At 54.9% G+C, this 24,053-nt stretch overlaps 1 protein-coding gene across 2 annotated transcripts; it reads right to left on the bottom strand.

The window, feature by feature from the left end:
- On the bottom strand, nucleotides 1-23,646 carry Lig1 (ligase I, DNA, ATP-dependent). 2 transcript variants are annotated; one of them, XM_013036171.1, is made up of 29 exons: nucleotides 23,545-23,646; nucleotides 18,864-18,926; nucleotides 17,018-17,116; nucleotides 16,510-16,645; nucleotides 14,918-15,044; nucleotides 13,709-13,807; nucleotides 10,795-10,893; nucleotides 10,116-10,200; nucleotides 9,841-9,884; nucleotides 9,661-9,733; nucleotides 8,845-8,925; nucleotides 8,552-8,608; nucleotides 7,974-8,146; nucleotides 7,328-7,494; nucleotides 6,913-6,989; nucleotides 6,226-6,317; nucleotides 6,043-6,142; nucleotides 5,636-5,721; nucleotides 5,216-5,331; nucleotides 4,981-5,076; nucleotides 3,613-3,723; nucleotides 3,097-3,168; nucleotides 2,324-2,468; nucleotides 2,163-2,245; nucleotides 1,359-1,511; nucleotides 1,053-1,106; nucleotides 632-775; nucleotides 253-345; nucleotides 1-159 (listed from the first exon to the last, which is right to left on the bottom strand). In XM_013036171.1, the coding sequence occupies exons 2-29, from the start codon at nucleotides 18,878-18,880 to the stop codon at nucleotides 76-78; spliced, it is 2,763 nt and encodes a 920-aa protein (XP_012891625.1). In that variant the 5' UTR covers nucleotides 18,881-18,926; nucleotides 23,545-23,646; the 3' UTR covers nucleotides 1-75. The 2 variants fall into 2 exon arrangements, with proteins under 2 accessions (XP_012891625.1, XP_012891626.1); XM_013036172.1 differs by having other exon boundaries at nucleotides 10,795-10,890.
- Between the last annotated feature and the right edge of the window lie 407 nt (nucleotides 23,647-24,053).

Below are 24,053 nucleotides of genomic sequence, written 5' to 3'. Positions count from 1 at the left end.
TGCGGGTGATTAGCAGTGATTTATTGAGGACACAAGGGAACGCCCACCAGGCCCAGGCCAGTGCAAAGCTCACACTCAGTAGAAACCCTCAGGATCGGAGTCCGAGTCGGTGCCTAGCTGGTTCTGGATCTGACTCTGCTTTCGGTACAGGGCGGCCACCTGCAGAGTGCAGGGATGGTGGGGTGTGTGTGTGGGCGGGTGTTCAGCCAGGCCCTCCCCCCAGCCCAGCCCAGCCACCCTCCCGCCCCTCACCTGGGTGCTGGTGGTGGCCTGCTCAGGCTCCTTGTCTTCGCGGACGCGGACGAAGCGAGGGAAGCGCAGGGAGATGCCCTTCTCACTGTCCACCTGTGGGAGGTGCCAGTGTTGGGGGGGGGGCTCCACAGGGGCCGCCCAGTCTCCTCATGCCCAGTCTACCCCAGCCTCAGTTTCCTGATCTGTACCATGAGGGCTGAGCGATGGGGCGGAAGGACTGAAGAGGGCGTGTGGAGAGCAGTGGCTCCTTGTTTGGAATCCCAGCTACTCTAGTGGCTGAGACAGTGAGGACCGTGGTTCGAGGTTGGCCTCAGCAAGCCATCGGCAAGGCCTCCTCTCAAGCGCTAAGCTAGACCGCGGTCCGGGCAGAGTCACTCACCAGGCCTCGGGCGGCGGGGTAGATGGGGGAGAGGGAGAGGTCCGCACACTTCACCTCCCACACGGCACGGGGGTCCAGCCAGTGATCAGGAGCCACAGCGCCGTCGGCGCGCACATAGGGGCGCGGGGTAGGCAGCACCAGCTCCTGCGGTGAGAGGGGGGTCACAGGAAGGGGGCAGGTCTCACACCCCAGGGCTGGGGTGGGAGAGGGGGAGGGTACGGGAAGAGGGCGAAGAGGGCGGCAGGCCTTAAAGTGGCAATGCTGGGCACAAGAGGAGGCGGTGAGAGGAGGAACACAGTGGTGAGGCCCTGCAGGGCACCCTTCCCTGGGCGTTGCCCGGTGATACTTGGCTTGTGTACCCTGGCAGCCCACTGTGCCTGTGGAGCCCCAGACCGTGGAGGTGGAGGGGGGGTTGACTCACCTGGAGGCCCTGGTAGTGTGCGTCCAGCTCTTCGTCGCTGAAGCCGGTCCCAAGCTGCGGAGGGCACAGATGGGTAAGGACGTGGCTGGGTGAGGCATGGGGTGAGGGGGCAGGTAGGGAGGACGTGGGTGGATAAGGGAGGTGGACGCATCCTTCACTTGCCTCACCCCTGTGGACACAACACTAGGAAAGGGGAGCCCTTCGCGTGGAGGAGAGGAGCTGATCGGTCTGCATGACAGGAAGTCCCCCTAGGAGTCTAAACTATGTTCCCTCCCACTTCCGCAGGGAGCATCCAGCCCCCAGCACCTTGCATATGGCCTGCAGCTCCTCGCTGTCCTCGTCGTAGGTGGCCAGCAGGAAGCCCCCATAGCGGCCAGCCCGCTTCCCCCGGCCCAAGTAGGCACCAATCACCACGAGGTCCAGGGTGTCCCCCACACCATCCAGGTAGTCCTTCTTCAGCTGGGGAGGGCAATGGGGGGGAGGAGTGAGGTGCGCTGCCCCAGGAGGGGACATGGCCCTGGGGGACTGGGGAATCATCCCTGTTTTGCTTTTGTTGCCTTGCTTGGTATCCCGGGCTGACTTGGAACTTGAGATTCTCAGCCTCTGCCTCTCCAGTGCTGGGATTATAGGAGAGCCCCACGGTGCCTGGCGGGCATCACCTGGATGCTCTCTCTCCCTCCCTCCACTGTGCCAGGCAGGGGCTGTGGGTGTGAGATTGGGTAGTGGGTGCGCAGCTGCACAGGCTCCAGGGGCCATCCCCGGCCCAAGGAAAAACGTGAGGCAGGGTGTGGACCCAAGGCGGCCTCTGGTCCACAGGACAGGGGAGACATAAAGGCCCAGCGGCCCTGCATGCCCCTCACCCTTCCCCACTGACACCTGTGCCTCACCCCAGGGTGACTGGACGACCACTGCAGAGACAACTGCACCCAGGGCCTATGTGAAGGATGCTGCTGATGCCCCAAAACTTCTAGAAAATTCTTATGTCTCCTGGTGGTCCAGACCCTGCTGGCTTCCAGCCTGATGGCCTGCTGGGACGTGGCCAGCAGAGACCAGCAGAAACGCAGAGACCCCAGGCCCTCGCTGGCCCATGAGCAGGCAGCATGGGGTCACCTTAAGCCAGTTGTGCGAGCGCTTGGCGATCTCGTAGGTGGCATCCACATCCAGCGTCTTCACCATGAGTCCCTCGCATGAGTCTACAAGGGACAGGTAGCATGACCCACTATGCCCTGGGGCTGGGTTGGGGTGGGGGGGGTGGCAGAGGGGTTCCCCACCTTTCACTGACTGCTCCAGGAACTCGGCGATCTGCTCCGTGTCCTTGGTGTCTAAGGAGGTGGCGAAGACGAACTCGCCCTCTGTTTCCACAAAGTTGTCTCGGAGCAATTGCCGGCGCCGGGACAGCGGCTCCCGGACCAGGGACTACAGAGAGGACGGGCGGAGGGGAGGATGGACACGATGGCCATGACCACCAGGCTAGAATACATGCTCTGCCCCGACTCTGGGGCTGTGCTCTAAGCAAACCCTACAGCTGGGTGGGGTAGTGCACACCTATAGTCCTGGCACATTGGGAGGCTGAGGCAGGGAGTTCTCTACTTCCAGCCTGAGCTACATAGTGAGACTCTGTTGCCACTAAATAAACGCCCCCACCCCCACCCCAATCCTCCTTAAAAAAAGCCCACAGAAAAGCCGGGCGCCGGTGGCTCATGACTGTCATCCTAGCCATTCAGGAGGCTGAGATCTGAGGATGGCGGTTCAAAGCCAGCCCAGGCAGGAATGACCGTGAGACTCTTATCTCCAATGAGCCACCAGAAAACCCAGTGTGCCAAGCTCGGCCCCTGTGGCTTCAGCTCTGGGGAACGGAGCCCTGGCTTCTCTGACAGTCGCCACTGGCCTCTCCCAAGCCATCCGTCCATACTCACAGCAGCCCAGCCCAGTTGCAGCGCTGCCACTCAGTAAGACAAGGGAGGAGACCAGAAAACCAGGGGAGGAGCCTCATCTTCTGGCTCCGCCCCCTGCCCCCTAGCCCTGCCCCAGCCTGGGTGCTCACCTCACCATTGAGATAGATGAGGTCGAAGGCGTACAAGCACACCTGCACCTGAATCTCTGACGCTTCCACCTCCTGCATGGGGCAGAATAGAGGTCATGAGTGGAGACGTGAGGTGCTCTGCTGAGTCCCGGCCCACCATGTCTTAGCTAAGGGTGCACACCAGGCAGAGCTGGGACACAGCTGGCCCTAGGTCTGACAAATTAGGACGGCTCCGATAATCCTACCTTCACTCCCTCACCAGCCCCCTTCATTCAGACATAAAGGGGAACCTGCTGGGGTACAGATTGTAGGGGCTCCTGGGTGTACCTTTCACAGTAAAAGGACAGAGATGCAGAAGAGACCTGTGCCCTTTCTCATTGGGATGCTGGGATTAGAATATGAGGGCTGTAGCATTAGCAGCCACTTTGTCAAAGGAAGGACGTCTGCATGCAGACCAACATTCTCCTTCTAGGACGTGGGAACTGGAGGAAACAGACCGTGTGGGGCTGTGACAGGCAGAGAACAAGCTGACCGTACCTTGCGTTTGCGGGTAGTGAGCACCTGGAATGGCTGGATCTGCTTCTTTTCCCGGTCCCATGCTACTGCCTCGGTGTCCAGAATGAAAGACATGACCGAAGGGAGTTTAATCTGCATGGTGAAGGAGGAGACCCAGCTGGGGGCGTTGCAGGATAACCGAGAGATAGAAGGGAAGCCACCATTTCTCCTGCAATCCCCACAATTCCCTGACAAAGCAGGTGACATCAAGAGCCATGCACGATCACCCCTGCCCAGGGCTGGACATCGGAGCCTCTGTGCCACCGTGGCCTGGCTCGACTATCCCCCCTCTCCTCAGCCTGTGTCTCATGGTGCCTGCCCTCCTTCCTATTTCCTTTGTGTAAGTCAGCTTTCCCTCCACGGGCCCATGCAGCAGCGGGGACTCCTGCCTGAGACAGCGTGCAGGAATTTCTGCACAGGCAAGTGCCTAAGCATATGCTACTTCTGGTGCGTGGAGGGCAGAGGGGACAGGATGCTGGGCTGAGGCAGGAGACACTGGTGTGTGTGTGCCAGTCCTGGGGCTTCAACCCAGGACCTGGATACTATGAGTTTTTGTGTTTAAACAGCTGGTGTTCTGCCACTTGAGCCACGGCTCCACTCCAGCTTTGTTGGTGCTTTATTGGAGATAAAGAGTCTTGAGGACTCTCCTGCCTAGGCTGGCTTTGAACTTGATCCTCAGATCTCAGCTTCCTGAATAGCTAGCATTACAAGCGTGAGCACCAGCACCTGGTTGAGAAGACACTTCTAGGTGACGAGACCACATGGTGATTCAACTTGTCAGAACTCAGCAAACCACGCACCACGCTCGCTAAGTCAGAACCCTTACACCCCACCGCACCCCGTGTGGCGCCTGCACCAGGCACAATTCCTTGTGTGCAGGAAGCCATTGCCTAACTGATTAAGGGCAGACAAAGGGACACAGGAACTTTCCAGAGTGGCCCAGGGCCCTTTGGGTGCAGAGAAAGCTCCAGCTCCACGCCCAGCCCTGTCCACCCCGCCTGTGGCTTCTGAGACACCAGGTCCTGTCCCGTCCCATCCATGCCCCCAGCCTCAGCTGCACAGATGGCCACAGGACCCCAAGTGGGGAGTCCGTGGGCAGGGGGACAGCTAAGAAAGAGTTCTTCCCCACCAGAGCACAGGTTGGGATAGGTCAGCCAGGGGTGGTGGAGGCCACAGCGGATTGGGTGCAGGGGACGCTGGTGCCACGCTCTGCCAGCCTTCGGATGTAGAGAGTGAGTCACATCTGCTCACGCTGCAGCTAACCCCGCCCTTCATGTGGAGGTGTGTGGGGGGGAGGATCCCACACTGCCCTGGCAGTGGAGGGGAGCGGGGGCGTAGAGGATCTTGCACCTTGGGGATACGGCTGATGATGTCGGGGTACCTCCCCGTGTTGTCCTCCTGGTTTCTGCTGAAGATCTTCACCTCCCCGCCTTCCTCGAAGTGGATCTGCCATGGCATGGGCAGGAGGAAGGAATCAGAGCCGCACTCCCCCACGCAGCTCTCCTTCGGTCCCTTCCATCCCACCACCACTGCTCAAAGACTCTGGAATGCTCCAGAGGAGGAATCTGGTGAATCTGCTGCATACTTGCGCCCTCTGCCCGTCATATTTGTACTCGCAGGTGAAGGCTGCCTCGTCGAAGCGTTTCAGGACCTCGGCGACACCTCGAGTGGGGTGGGCCAGCATGGGTTTCAGCGGGACTCCTGGGAGGGGAGGGAGGCAAGTTAGGGGAGACTGAGGCAGGGGGAAGGGTAGGCAGTCCCCACGGCCCTGCCTCGCCCGGTGGCACAGTGTTGTGTGTCTGCTTCCCACCCGGAAGGACAAAAGTCAGCACCCTCGGGGAAGTAGATCTAAGACATCCACACTGCCCCCCACCCCGGGGATGGCTGGGCACAGCTCTGCACAATGGGCCCTGGACACCTATGGTGTGTCACAGGCTATGGACCAGTCCGCTGCCTTTTGGGGCATCTGAGTATCAGAGGGTCCCAGTGAGGGGGGAGGGGGTACCTGGACTCAGCTTGCAGTGCTCCGGGAGCCGCTCCAGGCCATGTTCCAGTAGCACGGGTACAATGCGGTCCAGGTCGGGCACCTCGCTGGGGGGGGAGGGGGAGGGTACACACTGCAGAGCCTGCACAGCTTTGCTGGTACCCGTGGCAAGGGCCACTGCCAGGGTGTTTGTGGGACACCCGCCCGCCTCTGTCAGCTGCTGGAGACCATTTCCCAGTGACTTCATTTCACACTTGCCCCCTCCCTGCTGCCCTCATGCCTTCACTGTCAAATCCTGGCCAAGGCCTTGTCAGCAGCCTTGCGCTTGGTGCCAGTCCTGTCTAGATTGCCCTCTTGCTCTCTGCCAGCCGGCCGTGGCATCGCTACTGTGGGCCAGCCGCTGTCCATTGCTCCCCGCTGTGTCTCACCAGAACGTCTGCTTCAGGACCAGGGCCTGCTCTTCCAGCCATGTCTTTCGGGCCTCCGCCGTCTTGCCCTTCCCAGCATCCACCACAGCTGGGGGGAATCCTAAGGGACATTCACCATGGCTTAGGGCGGCTCAGCTGCCCCTGGCTCCTGGGAACCCATCAAGGTGTAGCCAGTGGACTCACCTTGGCCTGGGGGCGTGAGGCTCACAGCCTGGGCGAGGGCAGCCAGCACGGATTGCTCCGCCAGCCCAAGGCGCAGCCGTCCACTCAGGGACCTGGGAGAGAGCAGTGTGAGGTAGGCCAGCGGCCCCTTTGCAGACTTGCCTTGTTCTAGTTCCCCCCATCCAGTCCCCTCCTGACCCACTCAGCAATCACAACAATCCTGGGGGGGCTGGAGGTCAGTGACCCCATTCCACAGATGTGGAAACTGACCACTGGCCTTCCTGGGGGTAGACGCAGGCACCCCTAACACCAGCTGCTGAGACAGGGTGGGTGCAAGGAACTGAAATGTGGCCCCCCACTGGGTGTAGTGATACGACTCCACCTGGCCTGCACTAGTGGCTTAACATCCCTGCCTTCACCTGCTCTGGCAAGGGGGTAAAGAGCACAGAATGCACCTCAGAGCAGCTGGGGAAACTGATAGCATGGCCCACTTCACACAGGACACATCACCTAAAAATGCCCTTCCCATTGCCTAGCTCAGGTCAGGGCAGACATCACCTATCAATCACAGCATGCGTTACCCATCCACCACAGGACCCTTCTCCAGGCAAAGGACTGAGCTTCCCCCAATTTTTCTCCTTTGCTGGGTTCCTGTCTGGCCCCAAGGCCACCCCTCACTCGCCCCCCCCACCCCCACCACACACACACCTGGCGATGTACCGGGCTTCCGAGTGGCGGCAGGCAACGAAGAGACCTTTGATGATGTCTATCTTCTTGGCAGTGGACTGGAGAGGAGGGAGAGCGGGGACCTGGCAGTCATCTCACTGACGGGGTCCCGTCCTCCCTCCTCCCCACCCACGCTTCCTGACTCCCAGGATCTTTGTCTTGGGGTGATAAAAGAAATTCATATTCGTCGTCACCTTCCCTCCCTCATTGTGCAGTGAGCATGTGCCCAGTCCTGACACCAGCAGGTGCGCATGGAGCCCTGGGATCTCTGGAGCTCCCAGTGTTGAGAGTGGAGAGGGGTGAACCAGAGATCCAGTCCAGGAAGCAGATGTCCTGCCATGGCTGGCTTTAGGCCCCAAGATAATGGGGGTGCCGGGATGAGTCTCCTCCCACTTACAGCACTGCCGGTGAGGCCGGCAATGTCGCGGAACTTGTTGAAGACGCCGGCGGCGGAGAGCGGCGGTGGAGGCAGCATGAGCCGCTGTGTGCTGCGGCTGCTCTCGGCCACCAGCCCCACGTCGCCCTTCTCGGCTGCCTCGGCACGGATGGACTCCAGCTGCCGGCCTGGTGGGGGGAAGGTGAGGTGGGGGTGAGTAGGGCAGGGTGGCTGTGTGTCCATTCCCTGGTGTGTGTGTGGGGGGGAACCTCCTCCTGTTGCCAGGCGTCCGATGCCTGTGGTCAGGTGTGAGGCACACACGAGGGTGAGCGGGGAGGCGGTGGCGGCCATCACCAGCAGGGCAGGGGCGAGGTGGGGTCGCGGGGAGCAGGTGGGACTGGACCCTCATCCTAGCTGGCCAACAACACCCTCTCTGACTGCCAACCTCCACTGGGCCTCGACTGTCCTCACACCTGGCTCCACAGCGACTCTAGCAGTTGGAAGAAGAAGGGTCCTTGTTCCTGCCCTCCTTCCCCCTTCCCCTGCCAAATCTCAGCCTCTTACCCGCTTACCACCCCCCATTCCCCCACCTCCCACCCCTGGGTGCACCCACAGTGGTTTCACCTCCCTTCAAAGCCTTCACATCCCGCCGCTCCCTCCCCCACACCTGTGGCCTGGGCCACGGCCTTGAGGAGGACGCCGTCGCCGACGCCCAGCTCCAGGCCCTGCTGCGGAGGCCCCAGGCGGCTGAGGCTGAGGTAGAGGACGGGGAGCAGGTCTGGCGGCGACAGGGCCACCACAGAGCGCAGGAAGTTGCTCAGTGTCTCCACCATGCGGAGCCTAGAGGAGGGGACGGGGGGTGACCATGGGGGTCCTCAGGGGCAGAGTGGGGAGCAGAGCGAGCAGGGGAAAGGCAGGAAGGGCCTGGGCCATGGGCACCATCCCAGGGCCAAGAGCACTCCCCTCCCCGGGGTAGCTTCTCAGCAAGGTGCTGGGGATTGGCTCTGAGCTCATGCATGCGCACTGAGAGCCCCCCCCCACACACACACAATGAGGCTTGTCCTTATTAAAGCCCACTATGGATAGGAAAAAAAAAAAGAAGCACAGAAAGATGGTGAGAAAGCCTAGGCCTTCGGTCTGAGGTTCGAGAACACACTCACACACTGCTACACTGCTCGGGGAATTCAAGCATTTCTGGGGCCTGCCTAGAATGCCCACTCCATGGCCCCAGGCCTGGCCACTCACCGAGCGGACACCTCCTCGATCTTCTCAAATGTCCGCGCCACGGCCAGGAAAGGGACCCTGGGGAGGGAGACACGCAGAGCCCTTCGTATGGCGCCCCCCTGCCCACTCCCATCCCGCATTCGGGGGGTGGCCTCCCTGTACCCCATGCTGCCCTGTGCTGTCCCTTTCCACGTTGCCGCATCCCCAAACAGTGAGACACAGCACGGCTCCCCCCTTCCCCCCCCTGCCCCCACAACAATGGTGTCCCTGTGAGACCCCCGTATCCAGGGCGGGGTGAGAAGCAGGAAGCTCACTTCTGGCCAGGGTTCCAGCAGGCGTCCTCGACAGGGTGGTAGTTGTTCTTGCCAGGATTGTAGCTCATCGGGTCCAGGGGTCTGTGGGAGGCACAAGGGAGATGAGCCTGGGTAGATCTCTGAGTCAGAGAAGTTATTGTCCCACAAGTGTTTCCTGAGAACCCACTGAGTGCCAGGCTGCGATCAGGGACAAGGACAGTGCTGGGTCTTGTGTGTCGTCACCTCTGACTCCACGCATGTTCTTATAAAGTCCCCCTTCCTTGCTCGCCTCCAGCCCAAGCCCTCCAGCCTCAGGGCCTTTGTACTTGCTGCTCTTTTCCTCCAAACTCCCTCCCTTCTCTGCTTTAGATTGTTCACTCAAATCCAGCCTTTACCCAGTGAAGGCCTCTGGACCTTTTTGTTGAGACCTGCAACTTTCTACCTCCCCCACGCAGTTCCCTGCCCCAGCGCTTACTTCTAGAAAACAGGGACTCGCTGCTTACTTGTGTACAACCTCCAGCAGCTAAAGCCACTGCGTACCACCACATGGTTCTCAGTCATCAGTGGAATAAATAGATTTATCTCAACCAACTAAGGAGAAAGGCCTTATAAACACCTGACTGTCTGTGCCGTCCTCTCCCACTGCCCGGCCCTGGCTGAGGGGAAAATTCGGCCGGGGATGAACATCAGCCAGACTCCAGCCCTGGATGGAGACCCGCCAGCTGCCCCTCCCACCTCAGATGCTCATGATGGGGCCCATTACAGAAAAAGTTGGCCGAGCCCTGTGGGCAGTGGGACACAGGTACGGAAAAAGGGAGCACGCTAGGTCACACTCACCCCTTGGCCTCTTTCTTCGCAGCACCTGACTCCTCTCCTTTCACTTCCGCCTTGACCACGGGCTTCCGGGGGGCTGGGGAGGAAGCCAGGAAATGGTGGGTCCTTCCTCCCCACAGCCCTTCTCCATCCAGCACCCATCTTCTAGATGCACAGTTGGGGGTGGGGGGGGAGAGGACTCACTGAAGAAGCTGCTGAGCGTGCGGGGGGCTTTGGGAAGGGGCTTGCTTGGCTCCTCCTGCCGCTGCTTCTCCTCCCCTGGCTGCTTCTCTTCCTGCTGCTGCTTTTCCTTCCCTGGCTGCTTCTCTTCCTGCTGCTGCTTCTCCTCTCCTGGCTGCTTCTCCTCCTGCTGCTGCTTCTCCTCTCTTGGCTGCTTCTTCTTCCCTGGCTGCTTCTCTTTCTGCTGCTGCTTCTCCTCTCTTGGCTGCTTCTCCTCCCCTGGCTGCTTCTCTTCCTGCTGCTGCTTCTCCTCTTCTGGCCGCTTCCGCTTGCCCGCCGCCCTGGGCGCAGGGCTGCTTTCTGTCTTGGTTGGAATCCGGGCTTCTACAGGCAAAGGGCAGCCAGTGATGGCCTATTTCTACCTCTAGACTTTCTTAACCCCAAGGTCACCATGTCCTGTGGGCAGGAAACCTAGCCAGCTGTGCCCTCTCCTCTGGGCAGCCAGACACAATGCCTCCACAGCCCGATGCTCACACACTGCTAACCAAGGTGATGGCCGCGTTGGGCTTCAACACTTAGAACTGTTGGTTTAATGAACAAAGCTCCCCACAGAGCAGAGTCTCTAGGTTTCTAGCAGTTGCTGGCTGCACCCAAGCTGCCTGTGTGAGGACAACGCAGGGGTGGCAGACACCCCAGCGTGAGATGTAGGGTGACTACACTGTCTCTCAAGTTCTAGAACTCAGCCTGGGCACCACTGAACAATCAGTGCCAGGCTGGGTTGCAAACAACGTGCTGCAGGGTGAACAGCTCTCCTGTGACCCCATGCACGGCAATAAATGACACCCACAACCTAACCTACCACTGCCTCCATGTCTCCCTTAAACATGAACTTGTTTCAAAGGACTTTCCCCCCTCCCCCCCAAAGACATCTGAACACCAAATCAGGGCCATGGGACCGGGGCAAGGTGAGACACTCACTGGGGGGCTTCGGGGGTGTCGCGGGCTGGTCCTCTTCCTCTTCTCCTTTTGGTTTTACCACATTGGTCTCTGTAGGGCTGTCTCTTGGGGTCTCTGCTTCTGGAGATAAAGAGAAAAATGGGCAAAAACTCACTTGGCCACTCCACTAGCCTAGGGCATTTCTGTCTACTGTAGGGGGGCTCGACCTTCCACATCTCTGGGCTCCATACCTGCAGATTCCAGCAGCCATGGACAGATTTTAAATAAAAACAATGTCATCTGCCAGGTGCCTGTGCTCACACCTGTAATCCCAGCTACTCAGGAGGCTGAGATTTGAGGATTAAGGGTCAAAGCCAATCTGGGCAGGAAAGTCTGTGAAATTCTTCATCTCCAATTATCCACCAAAAATGCTGGAAATGGCACTGTGGTTCTAGTGATTGAGCACTCGCCTTGAGAACAAAAGGTCAGGGAGGGTGCCTAGGCCCCGAGTTCAAGTCCCAGGACTGGCACGGAGCATGTACTGAGTCAACACAGCATTCTGTGTATGTCCCTGGCACAGATACTAGAGACACCACTAATAATCCACATCAGCCACCCATGAGAGGGTATGCTGGCCATGTCACTACTTCACTTTATAGAAGGAAGACAAACTGTAAAGTTCTCTAAGATAACTGAAATAACTACAAAATGAGCTAAGTGTGGTGATGCACACCTGTAATCCCATCCACTCGAGAGGCAGAGACAGAGACACCTTGAGTATAAGGGTAGCCCGGGCCGGGCACCAGTGGCTCATCCCTGTAATCCTAGCTACTCAGGAGGCTGATATCTGAGGATCGCGGTTCAAAGCCAGCATGGGCAGGGAAGTCCATGAGACTCTTATCTCCAATAAACCACTAGAAAACTGGAAGTGGCACTGTGGCCCAAGCGGTAGAGTGCTCACCTTGAGCTGAAGAGCGCAGGGACAGTACCCACGCCCAGAGTTCAAGCCCTACGACCGACCAGAAAAAAAAGGGTAGCTCAGACAAAGTCTGAGAAGACTTCCCCTCCAAACAAAGGGCTGGGCACGTGGCTCAGCAGTAGAGCTCTTGCACAGCATGTGTGAGCCCATGGGTTTGATCCCCAGTTCCTCAGCAAAGACTGCCAACTCTTAACTTGGGAAAAGAATCACCTTGGTAGAAAGAGGATAACCACTATGCCCTATCCACCTGTGTATCAGTAACACCTAGAACCCCAACTCATAGTCCCATGTGATGTGTCACATAGGAAATCGAATTTCTAGCAGTGAAAACCTGCCGAGGGAAACCTGTGCTCACTGAAAACCTTTTACTAAACAAAAGCCCAGTTGTCCAACTGGGTTGTGAATGGCAAAAATCTCAGGCCTCAATGATAATGGATCTGGTTTTGGTTTTGCTTTGAACTCAGGGCCTGGGTGCTGTCCCTGAGCCTCTGTGCTCAAAGCTAGTGCTCTACCACTTGAGCCACAGCTCTACTTTCTTCTCTGAGTAGTTTACTGGAAAGAATAGTCTCACGGACTTTCCTGCCCAGGCTGACTTTGAATTGACATCTTCAGATCTCAGCCTCCTACTGAGTAGCTAGGATTATAGGCGTGAGCCACCGGCACCCATATCTGGTTCTTTATGGCTATTTCTCCTGTCACATGTGGGAGAAGCAGGAAAACTTTAGGGCAGACGCCCAGTTACTTCCTCAGAGGAAACCCAGTGACACCTGCTGGACACGATGTGAACTACAAGCTTAAGATACTTAAAACTTCCAGGACAGTTAGCCCAAAGTCCCTATGGGTTCCCAGTGCTCAGTCTCACCAACTACAAATGAAAGTTATCCAAAACCATAATGTATGCACTAAATGTGTGCAGCGTTTCCATTTTAGTTTTCCAAAGCAGGGTATCTACCTTATCCAGGTTGACCTCAAGTTTTGATCATGAGCAGGCACTACCTAGCCTGGCTTCAGACCTCTCTTCTGGTCACCATTCCCTAGTCAGCCCAGACCAACAGCTACCTCCTCAGTGCCCGCACTGCACCAGGGACAGTTTGTCACCCAGAGAGAACTAAGGCGCTTGAGTCCTGCATCATTTATGTAATGACTTGAGCACCCCTAAATCTAGACCCTGGGGAGTCCTGGGGCCAGCAATTCCATCACATTCCTCACGAAGAAGGGTCCTCTGCTGACTTCAGAAAACCCAAGATCGTGTGTTTTAAAACCCAAATTCGTGTGGGGCAGAATGTCATTGTGGGGCAGAATGTCTGATGATTTGTAAGACCTTAACAGTTCCATTAGGAGCTATTATACACCTGTATGATATGTCTATTTTGTTGCCAACCACAACTGCTTACTATTGGGATGTGCCCCAGGTGTTATACCAGGGGCACCAGGAAAATTTCACCAAGACACGAAGCCCCTCCCCGACCCCACCTGTGACCACAGCGCTCAGGATCCTCAGGTCTAGGGAAAAGTTTATTTAAAAAGGAACTGGAAACTGTCTAAAAGGAAATACTTCTAAGGGCTGAGAAGGTGGCTCAGTGGTAGAATGCTTGCCTAGCATGCGTGAAGCCCTGGGTTCGATTCCTCAGTACCACATACACACAAAAGAAAGCCAGAAATGGCAGTGTGGCTCAAGTGGTAGAGTGCTAGCCTTGAGCAAAAGCAGCTCAGGGATAGTGCCCAGGCCCTGAATTCAAGCCCCAGGATTGGCAAAAAAAGAAGAAAAAAAAAAAGGAAAATACTTCTAGAAGACAAAGGCAGGAAGCTGTGTGATGAACCCTGAATGGAGACTGACAACAGGCGAATCCAGACGCTTCCATGGTAGTGGAGGCTGTATAGGGATTTGAGATACCCACTGCCGACAGGCATCGAATCACAGGGCCCAAACCCTGTGTGCCCGCTCACACACATACGCCCTGTCCTCTGGTGCCTCACCGTCTCCCTCCTTCCTCTTCTTGGCTTCTCTGTCCTTGTCCTCCTCACTCTGATCTTCCAGAACATCCTGGATTGTCCGCTTTGGGAGCTGCTTCCGAGCTGGGAAGGCAGAGGGATCGGTGGCTGAGCTCAGAGGGCAGGCCAAGCTGAGGGGGACCCCCTCACCCACCCCCAAGTGGGCTGTGCCCTACCTGGCCCTCAGCCAGCCAACTATTCCAGCGCCAGCCTCAGCCTGCGAGCCCTGCTGGGAACTGGCTGGATGACCTCAGCAGGCTACTTAAGCCCTTGGTGCCCATCTCCCCTGCCTTTGAAGAATGGCAGTAACCCCGAATAATCGATGACAATGCCAATGCCACATGCTCTCTCAGCAGCGCCTGACTCCAGTGGGTGCTCCCTGTGCCCTAACTGCACCCCTGGAAAGGTCTCCAACAGACGGAAACCAAACCTCAATGACTGATGCAGGCTGGCTCCCTTGAACTTGGAGGGGGGGAGTGGAGACACTGAGGCATGCTTCATGGCCATGGCATCCTCACAAAGCAAGCTCTGGCTGCCTGTTGTAGCAGCTGGATGGCAACACACTCAAGGAAATAATCTGGCACGGGGACCCTCTGCTTCTGGGTGGCAGAAGCCATGAGGAAGCACCTCAAACAGATGCAGCCTGGGGTGAAGCGGGAGAACCTTTGCGGGCACGGATGATGCTGGCACCAGGGGGTAAAAGGGCAGAACTTTATAGCTGTGGAACAGCTAAACAGTTGCCAAGGGGACTAATGGGGTTCACAAAAGTGTCTGCGTCCAGAGCGTGACAGACTTCAGATCATGGGTTAGGCATGCTCCATGTGGGTCTACTTTCCAATGTGAGCTCAATTAAAATGACGTCACAGGAGAAAGCCGGTTCCTCAGCCATAGCGGGCCATTGTGAGCACGTGGCAGGCAGGCTCAGGGGTTTCTGGGTTACATGTGGACCCCGTCCTGTCCTTCTCTGCAGCAAACTTTCCCTTCCCGAATCCAAGGACAAGGGCATCCCCACAGGCGGGCTTTCCAGGACTAAGCTGTCGTCCCCTTGTTCCTAACCCAGTGCTTGGTGTGTACATGGAGCGCCACACAGCTACAGTGGCCTTCCCAACTCACCCTCCCTCCTCTCCTAGAGGTGGTCTTCTTCGCCAGTCACCCTTGTCTAAGTCCGGGAGCCGAGAAGGCTCAGGACCTTACCTGTGCGCCGCTTTGGGAATCCGGATGGGGAAGTGTCCATGGGGGAGGTATCTGGGGCAGAAGGGCTGTTCTCGGGACTTGTGCCAGAGCTGGAAGGTGAGGACTTTGGGGAGGCTGGCACAGGCTTCTAGAAAAGGAAAGAGCAGTTCTGGGTGAATAGAAAGGGGCGGGCCAATGTGGCTTCATCAGCTCATCAACTCTAGCCTGCCCTAGGGTCCTACCCCCACAAGCGCTCCATCTCCCAGGGTCAATTCCTGCTTCCAGATTCTTCCCAATGTGAACCCCAGTCACAATTCTGTTGTCTACAGTAACAGCACCTTTCATGTGTAACTATGCATATGATCACCCAACAGAAGGCTACATTTCCCAACTTCCCTCACAGCTAGTATGGGGTTGGTCCTAAGGACTACATTTCCCAGCCTCCCTTGCTGCTAAGGGAGGTCCTGAACTTCAGTTCTATGCAATGGAGCAGTAGGGGAAATGAAGCACTCTCTCCTTCTAACAACATTCACTTGGAAAGGAGGGGCTGCACACTGCCACTCCCGAGGACAGGCATCTGGGGGCAGCAGGCTGCAAAGCTCTGACTCTGAGGCTTCTAGCAGATCTGGAGCTTTCTGTGCTCATCAGAGAGAAAAATAAATCTTTCCCAAGCCAATGTTCTTTGTGAGTGTGCTACTAACCACACAGGGCCCTGGACCAGCTGTGGAGTTCAAGCCTACTGCTCTCCTCTCCACTGGATGCCGGGCCAAGGACTCAAGAGCCCATCTTCCTGCTGACAGCTGCTAGGTTCAGCTTCGGTAGTGAGACCAAGCTCTTCCCACCCCCAGGCACGGAAGATCACAAGCTAAAGGTAGAAGCTGCCAACAAAAGTTTCTACCTCCAGGATGCATTCAGGCTTGTTTTACCCTTCAGCCACCTAGATAACAGTGACTATCTGAGCAACAGTTCTCTACTCTTTCTTAGTCACAGGAGTGACTATCTCCTATCTGGATCCCTCTGGCAGGAAGCCTCAAAGGGATATTTGGAATTCTGCCCTGACCAAAGCTACACCTGCCTTGATCCTACTCAGAATACTTTCTTTAAAGACTTTTATTTGCACATATGAACTGTATACGGGAGCCTCTTTGTTCTATTTCTATACATACGCATAAGACATTTTGATCATGTTCATTGTTACTTTCTTATCATCCTCTTTTTCTTATCTTACTGTTTTTCATGGGCTTCATAATTTTATTTTCCTACCATCTTCAGAGCAAAGCCTAGGCTTCTAGAAACATCTGTGTTCCAGTCTCTCAAATCTATGATACATTGTATTACATGGGCAGGGGTAACAGGTTGCTCAAGGGCTGGGGTGTGGATCAGTGGCAAAGCATTTGTAGGACCTCCTACTAACTGTGAGGTACACATTGCTTGAGTTTGGGGAACACATGTAACAACCTGGGCAGAGTGGGAACTGGAACCCTGTAGTCTAGGCACAAGCACTCGACTTGCCCACATTCCAGGAAGTCTCCACAGTCCTGAGCAGCTGCTGCCCTGGGCTCCAGGGGTGAAGAGGAAGTAGGTTTGTGCTGGCAGGGGCCTCAGGGGCCTACCTGGCCTTTGTGGGTATCGAGGGCTTCATCTTCCTCCTCCCCTTCGCTGCTCAGAACCCGGGCTGCCTTCTTCGCCGGCCTCTTCACTGGAGAGTCACTTGGAGACACCACTCCATTCCGCTCCTTCAGCGCCGCCCTGCAAGGAGGCCAGGCGGCTGTGACAATAGCCACCACCTTGTCCAATCTGGGTCCTCACACTTGCTAGGCAGGCTCTCGCTAAGCCAAGCCTCCACCCCTCCTTTTTAGCACCTGGGTACCATTCATCCATCTGCGGTGTAAAGACGAAGCAGCTGTGAGCCTGGGAGAGGCCCCATACCATCTCTCTCAGAACACACACAAGAGGCCACAGCTTAGTCCCCAGAGCAAGGAGCCCTTATGCCAGCAAACTGGAAACCTCCTCAGTATCTACTGATGCTAATTTCTACAGTAGGTGAGTTAAGTAGAACACAAGGTAGAAGAGGGTTAGAGAAGCCCTTGTCCTTCCCCCACCCGCCTGCAGGCCCCTTACTTGGGAGGCGCAGGGGGCTCCGTCTCTCTGCTGCCTTTGGTTGTAGCCTCTTTTTCAGGCTTCTTCACTTTACCCTCGTTGGCAGGTTGGAAAAATGACCTGGACAAACACAGGGGTGCAGAAGGGAAATGCTGACAGCATCGTGCCACCCAGTTACCATGCATAAGGAAACGACGTGTGAAAAGACACAGAGCAACTCTTAAGGGGAACCGGTGGGCAGCCAAAGATGCTGGCCACCCAGGACCAGCTGTCCCCAGACCACTCACCTATCTCCTGGGCTTCTGGGCTCCTCCCGCCTCCCAGGTTCCTGAGCTGCATAGCCCCCTTCCCCTTCTGCTAGCACACTCCATTTTCCTCTTGAGATGTCCCTTCCCAGAATCCTCTCTGCACATATGACATCACCGATGACCCACCATGGATACAAGACTTAAGTCTGGCCCAATCAGTACACTGTCTGCCTAGGGCCAAAGCAGCTGGCTTGGGGATAGGATACGCTCCTAGTTTAAATATGACTTTACTTTTTTTCCCCTTTTTTTGGTGCCAGTTCTAGGGCTTAAACTCAGGGCCTGGGCACTGTTTCTGAGCTTTTATGCTCAAGGCTAGAGATCTACTATTTGAGCCACAACTCTACTTCCAATTTTTTCAGTAGTTAGTTGGAGATAAGAGTCTCACAGACGTTCCCCCCCGCTGGCTGGCTCCCCCCCACCCCCCGCCCCCTCTGTTGGCTTCAAACAACTATCCTTAGACGTCAGCCTCCTGAGTAGCTAGGATTACAGATGTGAGCCACCAGTACCTGGCTAAACCTGACTTTAAATACTGCTGGAAAAAGAGACACTCCCTCCTTTGGGAAGCCAGAGTGACTGTAACAACATCAAAGACTACCGGGCTGAAGGGAGAGAGAGATTTCCAGTGATAAAATCTGACAGCTAGACCCAACTAAGCCTGAAGCCATTATGATAAGCAATTCCCTTCCCAAGACTCCAGGTTTGTTCTCCCAGGTAAAACTGACAGGAGGCTGGACCATCCTCTGTGTGTGTGTGTGTGTGTGTGCACGCACCAAGTGCACGTATGTGTGCACACGGGGAAGGTATTCACTGGAGTTGAGTAGGCTCTGTCTTGCTTCTGTCCACTAGATGGCGCCAGCAAGCCCCCACACCCCTAGGTTGTAACAACTGCAGACCAGAGTTAAGTTCTCCATCCCCCCAATAGTAACTAAAACTAATACTCTAAGCTGGATGTTTAGCTACTCAGGAGGCTGAGGTCTGAGGATGGAAGTTCAAAGCCAGCCCAGGGCAGGAAAGTCCATGGGACTCTTATCTCCAATAAACCAGAAAAAAGCCAGAAGCAGAGCTGTGGCTCAAGTGGTAGAGCACTAGCCTTGAGTGAAAAGCGCTTAGGGACAACACTCAGGCCCTGAGTTCAAGCCCCAGAACTAGAACAAAAAATAAAATTAAAAAAAATTAATAATACTTTAAGCTGGGTGCTGGTGGATCATACCTGTAATCCTAGCTAGTCTGAAGGCTGAAATCTGAGAATCATGGTTGGAAGCCAGCTCAGGCAGGAAAGTCCATGAGATTCTTATCTCCAATTAATCACCCAAAAACTGGAAAGTGATGCTATGGCTCAAAGTAAGAGTGCCAGCCTTGAGCAAGAGCTCAGGGGTATTGTCTAGGCTGTGAGGTCAAGCCCCACAACTGATAATTCTACCTGTCTCCTCATAACATCTCTTCTTTTCCAGGCTGGTCAGCTCCTGGAAATGCCAGTGTGAGGACACAGGAAGTTCTAAGGAAAGGCACAGCTATGGTACAAGTGTGGAGCGTGAGCATGGGGCATGTGGGGTCCTTACCTGATAGTTCGTTGCATGATGGCGTCCAAATGCTCCCGTCCTCTCTCCTTCCTGGTCTTTCTTCTGAAACACAAATCCAAAGACTCTTGAAGATATTGATTATGCAAAGACACCCCCCCCAAAAAAAAATCACTTCCTCAAAGGAAAAAACACCGAAAGAACAAAAACTACAACCAGAAACTCTCAATTTTATAAACCAGAATGAAGTGTAAAAGTTCCAAATGGGAGAAAAAGGGAAGATGTCGCCTTTAGCATACACAGACTTTTCATTTAATATGAAGGATTCATTGAGGCCTCTTAAGATTTTTATCCAGTTTTTCTGGAGTGGCGCTGTGGCTCAAGTGGCTTGCCCAGTTAACTTGTGAATCCAGATCTGGTAATGCACTGGTGCTGATTTCCTGGTTGTGATAAGAGGCCACTGATGGGGAGGCTGGATATACGAGTTTTACAATTTCCTATAAGCTACAATCATGACAAAAATAAAAACAGTGCTGGAGATGCAGTGACAGACTGCTGCTCTCCCTGGCATGCACAAAGCCCTGGGTTCCATCCTAGCAACTCTGAGAAAAAGAAAAGTTGAGGGGGCTGGGAAGGTGGCTCAGTGGTAGAGTGCTTGCCTTGCATGCATGAGGCCCTGAGTTCAATTCCAGAAAAAGCTGGAAGTGGCACTGTGGCTCAAGTGGTAGAGCGCTCACCTTAAGCTGAAGAGCTGAGGGACAGAGCTCAGGCCCAGAGTTCAGACCCCACAACTGACAAAAAAAAAAAAAAAAAAAAACCCACAAAGAAAAAACCCTGAAAAGTTAAGATGAACAATAAAACAGAACAAAAGAATTCTCCCTGGGTACTAATATAGCCTAAAATCCCAGACATACTAAAAATTTAAGTAACAGTCAAGAGTTCAGAAGATGGTATTTAGGCCATCTGTTACCAATTTTGCTAGATGGGGAAAATAATTCTGCGTGCATTGGCAAACCCACGGAAAAAAACCCACGAAAGTGTAAAGGGCAGATCAGGTAGGGACAGGGTGTGTCCTAAACTTTCTTTTTCTTTTTTTTCCTTCCTTCATTCCTTCTTTCCTTCCTTCCTTTTCAGTACTGAATTAACTTTGGCCATATTCCAGCCCTTGTGTCTATTTGGATAATACCTCACTACCTCTGCCCAGGCTGGCCTAGAACTATCAATCCCTTGCCTCTGCCTGCCAAAAGGCTGGGATTATAGGCCTGTACCACAACACCCAGCTTGGCCCAGTCTTTCTATGGATAGAGGTAAAGCCGGATTTTAGTGTGAACTATACACTTGCATTACCGGTTCAACCTTTTAAGAACTAGTAAATCTAAGCTCTAAATAATTTTTCTATTACCCCCCCCCACACACACTTCCTTCTGAATCTTCCCTCTGAGGACTGCCTAGTCCACAGCCCCCATGCTCCATCCACAGTATTGTGTCCAATCCTTCCCCTCCCCTCCTAAGCTTCACCAGGCACTCTGGCTCTAAGACCCTTTCTGACCATCTATGAAGTAGTTTTGTACTTCTCTTGCCATACGTTACCATCTTATGGGGACCCTGTGCCCTGGTGATGAAGTGTTCAGGGAGTCTATCCTTCCAAGGGCACATGGAATGCTAGAGACAGGGCTGAGCCCGATTCACCCCCCAACTGTTTCTTCCAAACCCATTTCCCAGACACCAACACTTTGGTGATTTCCACCACTACTGCACATGATCTGAATGTTTTTACTTACTTTTCTTATAAAAGACTTCTTTTGCCAGGTGCCAGTCATGCCTGTAATCCTAGCTACTCAAGAAGCAAAGATCTGAGGATCTCGGTTCAAAGCCAGCCCGGGCAGGAAAGTCCGTGAGACTCTTTATCTCCCATAAACCACTAGAAAACTGGAAGTGGCACTGTGACTCAAGCGGTAGAGTGCTCGCCTTGAGCTAAAGAGTGCATGGGCAGCACCCAAGCCCAGAGTTCAAGCCCCATGACCAACAAAAAAAAACAACTTCTTTTTTTCCTCCTACCCAGTCCTGGGGCATGAACTCAAGAGCTTCTTTTGTCAAGGCTAATGCTTTAACACTTGAGCTATTGTACCACTTCTGGCTTTGAGTAGTTTATTGGAGATGAGTCTCAAGGGGACTTTTCTGCCTGGACTGGCTTCGAACCACCATCCTCAGATCTCAGCCTCCAGAGTAGCTAGGATTATAGGCATGAGCCCCAGTGCCAGCTCTCTTTTTAAAAAATTTATTTTATTTATTTTGCCAGTCCTAAGGCTTGGACTCAGGGCCTGGGCGCTGTCCCTGAGATTCTTTTGCTCAAGGCTAGCATTCTATCACTTGAGCCACAGCGCCACTTCCCGCTTTTTCTGTGTATGTGGTACTGAGGAATCAAACCCAGGAATCAAACCATGCATGCTAGGCAAACACTCTGCCACTTCCCAACCCCCCTCCTTAAAAAAAAAAAAAAAAAAAAAAACTAACCAAGGTATTTATTTACTAGGTGATACTATTACACGCGCTTAAAAATTTTACTCTGGTTTATTATAGCTATTTTACAAATAAGGAATGGAGGCCCAGACAGGTTAGATACTTTGTTCAAAGTCACACAGCTTCGTGGTCTGCAGAGTCAGGTGTTGAGCTCCAGCAGCCATGTCCTTGACCACCATCCAACTTGAGGAGGAAAGGAAAGGTCTCTCTGCATTGGGATGTATTAGGATGCAGGTGGTTCTAGATCCAAAGGCTATAGAGGTGACATGAGCCAGAACCATAATGTTACCTGTGCCTCTCAACAACTTAACAGGGCACTGCTCATTTCCATCCTATTTCACCCACAAGGAAAGAAGCACCAAGTGTAGTGATACATGCCTATGATCCCAACACTCAGGAAGATGAGACAGGAGGATTGTGAACTGTGGCTTAAGTTGTAGAGTGCTAACCTTGGGTAAAAAAGCTATGGGACAGTGCCCAGATTCTGAACACACACACACACACACACACACACAATGGGACAGTGCCCAGATTCTGAACACACACACACACACACACTACTAGCTTGGCTTGCCTTGAGTCACTGAGCTCAGAGCTCATCCATGGTACAGGGGAATTCAATCCAAGTAATTTGACTCCAGTCTGCACTGAGTAAACAAAGACCCATCTTTCATCCCTCTAGACAGAAGCATGCCTCTGCAGAAGCAGAATACAGCCCCACAAAGAACAGAACAGGTTGCTAAGTTCCAGGTAGAGATGGCTGAACACCAGGCCCAACGGCCAAGCCAAGTCCAGGCCTATTGTGCTAGAGGTCTAGTGAGCCAAGCACTAAACTATACAGCTGTGGAGGCTCAGACCACCCAGCACCAAAACCTGAAAGAAGCAAACCAAATTAAAAAAAAAAAAAAGGGAATGTAGAAGAGAGACACTGTTACTCAATGGCAGCTCTGAGAACCACTCCGCTTGACCCGCACAAAAGGATACTTTTACACCAGGTACCTACTTATAGTTACCCAGGTTTTTTTGTTGCTTCAAGTTACATTCTGTTAACTATAGGGAGGGGGGAGGGTGTTAGGGAACACACTGCTTTGACACTGCTGTCTACTTTCCTACTCAAATGTCCCATGATAAAAATTTACTTTCCTTTCCCCCTCAAAAAAACAAAAATAAGTCAAGCTGGGTGTGGTAGTGACCCAGGCTGGTACTCTCAGAATCTGAGACACAAGAAGATTCTGAGTCCAAAGACAGCTGGAGCTACACAGTACCACATGGAAGCTCTAAATTCTATCTCTGGCACTAGGGAGGGGAAAGGAAGAGGAAAACGGAGGGGAGACAATATAATGCTAAGTTACTTATTTGAAAGGTTTCACGACCCAAGAGAAAAGGAGCAACCTCAAATTAGGAATAAGGTTATCATCTGAAGCCAGGTGCCGGTGGCTCATACTTGTAATCCCAGCTACTCAGGAAGCTGAGCTCTGAGGATCAAGGTTCAAAGACAGCCCCAGACAGGAAAAGTCGGTGAGACTCTGGTCTCCAATTAATCATAAAAAAGCTAGAAGATAAAGCATCAATAAGTCCTAAGCCTCCCCTAGGTGCTCCCCAGCTATGGCTTGACTGTTTTTTCTGGCTGTCAGGCGCTCCCTTGGATCGGCTCAGCTCCAGCATCAGGCCATAGACAAGACCAGACTTCTCCCCAGCCGGATGGATCCTTCAGGAGGAGGCCTTTACCTAGGCAGACCACAGAACCCGCCTAGGCCCCAACCCCCAGAGGGACACGCCCCTCGCAGCTCACGTGAGGCGTCCTGCCACGCCCTAAAGCGGCCGCAGCTTCCAAGTCGGCCCCGCCTCCCCAGGATATGCTAATTTCCCGATGACCTCCGGAGCCCACCGGCAGCTCCAGGCTAATCCCCAGGCGGCCCCGCCCCCAGCCCTCTGGCCCCTCCCCCTCCCGCGCGGCCCGGCCCCTCCAAGCCTCTTGAGACCTCTTAACTACGTTCAGCTGCCAGGGTCTCGGGTCTACCCCTACGCCGGGCTCCTCAGCCCCTTCTCAGGCCGGCGGCCCGGGGCTCGCTGCCTGCGCGCGCCCTCGGCCCCTCAGCATCCCCGCGCCCGTTCCTTGGCCGCCACCGAGAACCCGGGAAAGCCACGGGCCCAGAACGCTTTGCACGCTCGCCAGCCCCAGCCTCGCATTAGGCGGCTCCACTTGCCTCGCGCCTCCCCGCGAGCCGCTGCTCCGGGACGCCTCAGTCGCTCAGCTCCGAGTACCCGGCAGTCCCAGATTCGCGCCACGGAATTCGCGCGCAGACTTCGGGGGGTCAGGGGGCGGGGCCGTCCGGGGGCGGGGTCAGGGTGCTGTTCGCGCCGCGGCGGCCGCCGCCACTCAAAGGATTCTGGGAGTTGTAGTCTTCCCTAACAAGCGGCAACCTGAAAGCAGGAGGAGCTGAGGCCAGCCTTGACGCACAGCATGCTGGGAAGAGGGCCAGAATCGGCCCTCGCCCAGGATGAGCAGGTGAGACTGCGGGTTCCAGGGTGGGTGGGGGAAGCAGGGAGAGGGAATAGACTGGCGGGGACCGAGGAAAGATTGACGGAACCGCCGCGCGGAGCATGGCGGGAAGAGAGGCGGGAGGCCGCGCGGAGCATCCCGGGAACAAGGGCCGGGCTGGCCCCGGCGCACGGCATTGTGGGAGGCGGGCGCCGCTCCGGGTTGGGTAG

Source organism: Dipodomys ordii, unplaced genomic scaffold (genome assembly GCF_000151885.1).
Source record: "Dipodomys ordii isolate 6190 unplaced genomic scaffold, Dord_2.0 Scaffold250, whole genome shotgun sequence".
NCBI classification, from domain to species: Eukaryota; Metazoa; Chordata; class Mammalia; order Rodentia; family Heteromyidae; genus Dipodomys; species Dipodomys ordii.
This window is presented reverse-complemented; position numbering and strand designations above follow the sequence as displayed.